Genomic DNA, 9360 nt, shown 5'->3' on the forward strand with positions numbered 1-9360 from the left:
TATTATTTTTTACAAATATAACCCCACAGTACTTTGCATTAGAATATGTTGAAAAATTAATTATAAATATATATTTTCATAAAGGGCAATTTAATCGTAATTGTAATATTTATTAATTACATTCAACTTTTTTTTAATATATGTAAAAAATGTCAATAAATACTTGACCGGAAATATATTAATGAAAAAAACGTACAATATAGAAGAAATCAATATAGATTTTCTATCACAAAAACCAGAATCAATTTCCTGTCATTTTGAATATCTATCGTCACATGTTTAAAATTTTCTTCTCCCTTCTCCCTAATCCGTTTGGTATGATGGAAAGAAAGTAAAAGGAAAGAAAATTACGAAAATCGATGAATGAACTTGAATTGTAAAGTAGTCCAAATTCATCCATTGAAATGCGTAATTTCTTTTCCTTCATCTTTTTTTCCGCTCAACCAAACGGAACCTGAAAGGAATAAAGAAGGAATATCCAAAGAAATTTAAACTAGAGAAAACAAAAATCCAATTATCATAAATTCTATACCAACTCCCATACAAACAAAGGGAGCAAAAAGAAAAAGAAAACACTATCACCCTCTCACAAATTAATTAAATTCCCTATGTACACAAAATGAAATAAATTTCATTTCCAACAACTTCACTATATAATCATTAATCAATTCAATTCAATTCATGATGTTGTTTTTGAAACCTTGGTTTTCCAAAAGGGAATCCAATATTGACCTTTGAAGTGGAATCATCACTTGTTTTGTTATTAGCATTGATTGTGGTATTTGTAGTGACAGAAGAAGTTGCGGTAGAATTGGTTGCTACACGTTCACATGAAGGACACATAGTTAAAGTAGTTGCTGGTAATTGCATTTGAAATGGATTTGAAGTTTTTAAAGCTCTTAATTCTTGAAGTTCCTTGTGTAGCCTCCTATTCTCTTCTGTTAATGTCTCACAACATCTCTTTAAATATTCACAGTCTACTTCTGTTTGCTTCAACTTAGTCCTGCGCACCAACACATAAATTATTATCATTATTATTATTACGTATGAACAAAAAGTAAACGAACAACAAGTTGCGCCGCTAAAACTTTCCATATAGCAAAACCCAATCTAATTAATATATATTCATATTTAAAAATAAAGGTTTACAATAGCAACATCAATATTTTTTATGTGTCTACAATATTATATGTAACATGTTAACATACCTCAAAAAAAATGTTAACATACTACGTCATAAGAACATATTATTAAGCTACCTAAAATTAAAAATTTAGTATTTAATAATAAACAAAATTGAATATTTAAACATTGAATAGACAAATTTCAAAAAAATATTTCCATTTTTGTATAGTTTTTTTTGGGTACAAACCATTTTTGTTTACATGAGCTTTAAAATACATCTTAGTATTTTCATATTATATTTGTATATTCTTACAAAATTAAGTTGGCTTAGGTCCTTGAAGTATGATCCTCTTACGATTTTAGGTTCGAACATCTCTTGTGTCAATTTCAGTAGGCTAATCCATACAGAGCAAAAAAACTCCGACTTTAAATGAACCATCGCAAGTGGACGATGAAATTAGTTCTCTCGAATTAGTCGTCCTAAGACCAAATACCGAATTTTATAAATAAAACAAAACAAAATTAAGTTGTACTCCTATTGGATAGGTGGCATTTGACTGTTGTTTAGAATGAAAAAGGTGATTTGAAAACTTTGTTGACAAGAAAAGTGCAAAACAAAAATTTATAAAAAAACAAGATAGTAATTGTTAGTACATAAGATAAGATGACTGTACCTTGCTCTTCTGTTTTGGAACCAAACTTCTACTTGGCGAGGTCGAAGATTGAGTTGTTTTGCAAGAGCCAATTTTTGTTTCTACACCACAATTGTTCACATTAATTAAAGATATGTCTAAATTAAAACATTAATTTAAACCTACATAACAACAGTTCACATTAAAGATGTGTCTATGTCTGATTACAACATGTTGCATATATTAATTTATCAAAAAAAAAAAATGTTCCATATATTAGTGATTCACCATATTTTTAAAAAATTACACTTAATATTTTTTTGTAAAATTACAGTTGATCGCCGTGATTCTAACTTACCATAACATAATATTAAAGATATAAAGATACACTAGTATTTGATTATCTAGTATGGTGTTTATGTTCATGATTTAAACATATTATCTTATGAGTGCTAAAATCATAGAATTAGAAAATATAAATAAATTTCTACCAAAATAAATAAATTATAAAAATTAAAACAAGAAAAAACACAATTTTTACATCATGAGGGGAAAAAACACAATTCTCCCTCCGTCCCATAATCCCATAATATAGCCAAAAAAATATTTTCATGCTTATTAAGAAAAGTAAAATATGATAATTTTAAGATTAATTTTTGGTGTGTTTGTTGAAATAAGTTTAATGAGAAAATATAAAAATAATTTTTATTGGTTATTGATTATAAAAAAAAAGAAGACAGAAAATAAATTAAATAAAAGTTTATCTTAAAAATGATAGAAAGATAGTTTTTTTTCTTATAATTTATGACATGAAAAAGTGATATGAGAAGGAGGGAATACAGGATTAAGAGTGTGGTGTTCTTTGAAACTCTCTTCAAGAAAAGCAGATTGATCTTTTGAGAGCCTAAGCTTCTTCCTTGTGTTTCCACCACCACAGTTATCATCTTCATCACTAGCTCTTGAACAGTTTCTTTGATCATAACCTTCACCATCACCATCAGAAAACTCTCTTTTGTTCCCTCCTGAGCCACTCAAACTCCCACCACCACGGCCGCCACTTCCTCCTTGATTGTATATACAGAGATCCATTTGAAAATAAGACGCTGCGCTATTAGGTGATGATGAAAGCGTGGCTTCATCATCCGCCATAACAACCGCTGTCACCGGTGGAACCACGTTCACATCCAAACCCCTTGAAGAACCACCAAACTCAGTTGATAATAATCTACCAACTGCCACAACAATAAAAACCAATATTATATATCATTGATCTTGTTCAATGTTTTAAAAATCGAACCAGACAATCCAAAAGTTTCACATATTACATATCTGGTCCGATTTTTAAAACATTGATTTCATGTCGACCCTTTAACTAATTATGAGAGAAAAACAAGAGGAAATAAAAAAGATAACAACTTTGGTAACTTTTTAAGAAGTGGGTTATTACCATTTTGAGAAGGAGGATGCCATGGTAATGAGAGTTGAGGAAGAAGATCAAGCTGATGCAATAATACAGGGTTTGGATTTTCAGTGTCCCTTTTAGTCTTTTCATCATCTTCTTCTTCTTCTTCTTGTTGAAGTTGATCTCTTTGTGCAGTGTTGATCGGACCAATTGATAAAGTGGTGTTGAAGCCTAAACCAAGTTCTTTGGAAGCTTCATGAGGATGCTTTTCCATTAAACCAATTAGAGGCTTTGAAGAATCTCCTAAGCTTAAACCAAGCTCCATGATTTTTTTTCTCTATTTGTGCATAGGGGAGAAGGAATTAATAGAGAGAGAGAGAGAGAGAGAGAGAGAGAGAGAGAATAAAGAATGTTAGTGGGGAAAGGGATTTGTAGTTTGGACTAATAAATGAAGAGGAAAAGGTTGAAAGAGAAGAGTCTTTATAATCATAGAAAAGAGAGAGTGTCCAACGTGATCATAGCAAGACCAAAATGGTCACTTTTTTTTTCTTTAAAAAAATATAAAAAAACAATGTGTGGTGGCTATTTTCTTTTAGGGTTAAATAATTTTTATTTTAATTCTTCTAAATATAATCCAGTATTAATTACTATTTTTACTTTAATTATAATTTTTTCTTTCAAATTTTAGTCTTTTTAAAAATTTTGTTATCAATTAAACAAAAGTTTATGCATTATATTATATTTTAATTGACTTTTTTGATAGCAGGTTATTGTCATTATTATTTTAAAATATTATTAATTTAACTACTTAATTTTTAAATTAGTAATTTTTGGAAAACGTTAAAAATTGTCTCCGAGGTACATTTTAAACATCTTAATAGAAAATTTAGGATGGTAAAACGGGTCAACCCACCCACCACAAATCATTTAAAATCGGTTCTAACGGGGGGCAGGCCAACGAGAGGCAGTAGGTTGAATATCTCACTCCACCCCGTGTTATATATGGCGGGCTACCCCACCTATTTTAAAAAAAAATTATTAAATAAAAAATTCACAAAGACAATATAAAAATAATTATATTAAATCACATTTTATGTAACAAAAATATGTATATATTAAGTCTCTAAAAATTGTCATCCGAAAGTTCATAATACATCATATAATATCTAGATTAAGACAAAAAGACAACAAAAAAAAAAGTTAATGAGTTCACCTATGCAAAAAATATTAGAAGCCTGAGTTTTAAACTAGTCAAAAATTTTAAATCTTTATTTTTTTCTTCTCTATTTTATATGAGTCAAAAATATAAGATAAGTTTTTTAATTTTGTTTGTAACTTATACATAAAAAGAGGTGAAAAAAATTTCTTTTTGTTACTACTAGGCCGACGGGTCAAATCGCACCGCGCCAACTCACCCTACCAAAAATAGCACGCTAAATGGGCCGACCCAATAGCCACAACTTATTTTGCCATCCCTAAGGAAAACCAATTAAGAAAATGTTCGATTTTTTCTTTTTAATTAAGACATAATGACATTAAAGGGAATAGAAGACGCGCCAAGAATGACATAACTCGTAAGACCTAATCCTTTACCCAAATGCTCTATCATATATATATAATAAAGAAAAAATAACAAGTACAAGAGGGGAGGGGAGGGGGGCGAACCTAACCCTTAGAAACAAAATAAAACAATAATAAAAAAAAAGTAAAACAAGAAAAAACACAAACGGAATCTTAAATTAGATAATCTATAACGATTTCTAAAACAATTATCCTGGATAAAGCTGGTGAATGAACAACCGTCAACACGGAAACACCCAAGTACCATAAACTCCCTGCCACAAACGGCAACAAGCAAAATCTCACTCTTTCGAGCCAATCAGGTCAAAATCAACACGTAGACTGATACAAATGTAAGGGTGAACCTTCAATGTAAGTGCACGTATATTCTCGCTTGTTTGGAATGATGTAAAAAATAGTGTTAAAATACAGTGATTTGATTAAGTCAATTTTAGGTTTATAATATTTTCAAAAAGGTTTTGAAAATGCTTTGAAACTTTGTGATTTTTCAAATTTCAGGCATTTTGAACTGGTGCAAACATGGTATGAGTTGGTCCATGATTCCCAGAATCTGTACACCGGTACATAGAACCTTTGAACCAATTCGTGACTGATTTACTGAAAATCCTAGAGATTTTTGAACCAATGCAAAATGTTTTGCACCGATGTAAAATGTTTTGCATTGGTGCAAGATCTTGTTTCTTGGAAATATAAACCGCGATGCATAACCATTTTGAACCAGTGCAAAATCTTCTCTGAATTTTTTGCCGTACAATTTTTTTGCATGAACCAGTGCATGACTTTAGTGTGCACCGGTATATAAGTCTACTACACTTAAAAATTGCCTTGTCATTCACTCGATCTATTTTACCTATAAGTACCACTTTGCAAAATTGAGAGATTAACTTTTTAGAATTGTGAGAAATATTCTATAGAGAGCTTAATGTATTCTTTTGATCACATTCTTGAGAGAGTCAATGTGTGTTCTTAGAGAAATACAACAAATTTTCATCATTCATCTTCTCCAATGTTTATCATCATGATTGGGTGATTAAAGAGTTAGAGTTAACGTCCATGATTGTCAAGAGGGATTGACATTTAGTCTTAAAATTGAGAGTTTGGTCTAACTTAACCCTACAAAATCTACATGTAATGTGATGATTCTCCTCACTTATAAACACACATTCATGCAACCTCGCTACCGATGTGGGATTTCTTACACACCACCTCGCGTTCAGCGCTATTGAGCTTGATGAATGAATATAAGTGGTGGGTGGCCCATTTCAAAAAAAAAAAGTGGTGGGCGGCCCAACGGATCTTAGAGAGGCTCTGATACCATCTTAGAATTGAGAGTTGGCCATAACTCAACCCTACAAAACTGGTTTGTAAGGTGAGGATTGTCTGTTACTTATAAACCCTTGTTCAGGCCAACTCACATATGATGTGAGACTTCTTAACACACCCCTTCACGCTCAACACTATTAGGCTTGGGACGCGGATATAAATGGTGGATGACCCGATTAAAAACTTTGATAGCAAGCGGCCCAGCGGATCGTGGAAAGACTCTGATAACATATTAGAATTAGGTATTAGGTCTAACCCATCTTTACAAAATCGGTTTGTAAGGTCAGGATTGCCTCTAGTTTATAATTATAAGTTACATTGAATTAGCTTTTCAAAATTAGCTATAAGTTTGTGGAGTTGAGAAAAAAAATAAAGTGTTTTAAAATTATTTTATTTTGCTTATATTTAATTTACTAATTTAAAATCTTTATACTCCCTTCGGTCCTTATTATAAGAAAAATTTGATTTCTAGATTCATAGAATATTTGATGTATCTAGTTCATAATATGGTCTAGATACATAAAACATTCTATGAATCTAAAAAATAAATTTTTTCTTGAAATAAAGACTAGAGGGAGTATGTTTTTTTTAGCATCATCCAAAGATAAATAGAGAGAGTTTGTGAAAATGCCGAAATTGTTAGGCCGAACGTCGTGACCTGAGTTCGAACCCAAAATCTCACAATTATATGTAAGTTTAATTTTAGTAGATTACCACTTCATCTAAAGATAAAAAAAAAGAGTTTGTTAAAAAAAACAAACAGAGGATGCAGTTGTACTTAAATAAAGTGTGGAATGAAATACTCTGTTTAGATTAATGGAATAATGGAATGGAGTAGACAACACATGAATAGAGTAGAGCGGAATGAAGCATAATGAAATAAAATTTTCATTCTATTATTTGGATATTTTAAAGGGTCGTGTTAACTTGTGCCCTAAGGGCACATGTTAAGCTACCTAAAAATAGAAATATAGTATTTAATGATACAAATAATTTAATATTTAAATAATTGAATACACTACAAGTTCAATAATTTTTTTCCACATTTATCTTCTTAACATGTGCCCTTAAGGACACAAATTAACATTCTCCTATTTTAAAAAGGAGAGAAACAAAATTAAAGATAAGTAATGATATTAGATGAAATCTATTCCATTTCATTATTATTACAAGGAAAATGCTAAACAGTGCCCCGGGGCATTGGTTAAGCATGTTAAAATAGAAATTTTATCTTGAAATGCGTACATTCAATGTCTCAAAAGTACAAAAAGTTATCTTTTCAATGTAAATTTTATTTTTTATTTCCTTTTTAGGTATACTTAACAAGTGCCCCAGAAGCACTGTTTAGCATGACCCTTATTACAAATCCAAACGATAAAACATTATTCTACTTCATTCTATTTCATTACATTCCATCAATTCAAGATGACAAGGTTGACAAAGACACGTGAAATCCTATTTTTATGGTAGATACTCATGCTAGATATCATTGGTCAGAAGAGTAGATTTTGCAGGAGTAGATAGAACCGACAACATTATTCCTCAAAAGAATTATGTTTGGCGCGTGACCGTCATCCATGTGAATAGCTCTCAGCAGGTGTATAAGAGATTTTTTCAAAATTTTGTTGTTCAATTTTATAAGATCATTTTTAAAGTTTAGATCCACTAATTTAATTTTTAAATTTTTTTTTAATTAAATGAAAAAAGTAAAAAATTATTATTTATCTCTAGTAATTGAAGAATAATTTTGGAAAGAAAATGTATATTATTTACAAATTTAATGCACAAACAAGTTTTCTTAATTTTTTGATAAAAATAATAATAATTTCTTAAAAAATTTTGTGCTTTCGTGAAAGGTCTTCTAAGTTTTAATTTTTTTAATTGATAAATCACACTCTTAAAATATCAAAACGAAAGTTAAATACTGCAGTTAAAAGACACTTAATTAAGAACGAAGAGAGTAATATTTTAAACCCAAAAATATTCCTATTAATTGAAATTAATCAATTCACAAAAATTAAAAACGAAAATCAGTGAGAATAATATTCTTACTACAATATTCTTATCATATTCACTTTTGTGATAAATTCAATTTTTTTTGGTACATTGTAATAAATTCAAGTTATATTTTTTTTGGATTAAGTTAAAATATAGGTTAAATTGCATTTTTGTCCCCTTAAGTTTTACACAGTTGTGATTTTGACCCCCTATGTTTCAAAATAGCAATTTTGGCCTCTTATGTTTGCCTCTTTTGCAAAAGGCCAATTTTGATCAAGTCAACGCTGATATGACAAATCACTTAAATGACTCAGTTGCCACCAATTTTTTTTGCCACCTAATACTTAACAGAAAAATAAAAAGAATGGAAAGAAGTCACCAAACTTCATCTTCTTCTACCTCTCAGCTCATTATAGTTGACAAGGTACGTAATAGATTTGATTAAGTTCTTCACCTCATTATAGTTGACAAAGTAATACTGCAAGAGTTGAGAAATTTAAGCAGTTCCTATATTGTTCCAAACGACTCAAAGACAGACATAATTCCACGCAACCAGAAACTAAAACCAATATACTCACAAGAAGATGCAAATAGTAATACCATGTTGACTCTTCCAAATTTACAAAAGTACATTTGTCTTCGCTTTGTTTGTTTTAAGAAGGTATATTTGCGGGTATTTTAGTAAATGACAGGAAATAAATGCATAAATTAAATAACTGAAAAGTAAAGGGTGTGTGTGACCACACGAAGGTGGTTAAGTGTGGTCGGATATCTCTCTTACTCCTGCTTGGTGGCTTAATTATTCCCCTCTTTAAGGATTTAGACTCTTGAAAATAGGTATGAAGTACGTTATGTCCTATTTCTATTACAAACTTTTACAGGGCCTAGTTTAAGGTTGACATATCTTTATTTAGACACCATGATCCAGAACTCCACTTTTTCGTTTAAACTTTGGTCTCATCGCCCTAGGGACCCATAAATTATAAGCTGTCACGTTTGCCCTAAACTAGTCACAAACCCTGCAAGGTAGAAATTAACGTTCTTTCCAATCTTATACTAAGACGACAAATACTGAATTTAATGATCTCATGTAGGCCTTAATATGTCATCCTTCGGTCGGGATTATTAGCTTCGTTTCCTATGTGATATCCACTAGGTCCTTAGATTTTATTCTAATGTGATCAATATTAAAATAACTAAAACTAGACAACAAAAGAGTTTGAAATATAAATAACTGAAATTTATAAATATTATAAATAATACAACCAAGCATTCGTAAGGGAGTTTCTCGACTCCACC

At 30.4% G+C, this 9360-nt stretch overlaps 1 protein-coding gene across 1 annotated transcript; it reads right to left on the reverse strand.

Moving 5' to 3' along the window:
• Positions 1-494: 494 nt before the first annotated feature.
• On the reverse strand, positions 495-3613 carry LOC123897654 (homeobox-leucine zipper protein HOX11-like). The gene is made up of 4 exons (XM_045948371.1): positions 3205-3613; positions 2598-2989; positions 1800-1879; positions 495-1003 (listed from the first exon to the last, which is right to left on the reverse strand). Exons 1-4 carry the CDS (start codon positions 3482-3484, stop codon positions 670-672), a joined length of 1086 nt encoding a protein of 361 aa, XP_045804327.1. The 5' UTR covers positions 3485-3613; the 3' UTR covers positions 495-669.
• Between the last annotated feature and the right edge of the window lie 5747 nt (positions 3614-9360).

Source organism: Trifolium pratense, linkage group LG7 (assembly GCF_020283565.1).
Source record: "Trifolium pratense cultivar HEN17-A07 linkage group LG7, ARS_RC_1.1, whole genome shotgun sequence".
In the NCBI taxonomy this organism is placed as follows: Eukaryota; Viridiplantae; Streptophyta; class Magnoliopsida; order Fabales; family Fabaceae; genus Trifolium; species Trifolium pratense.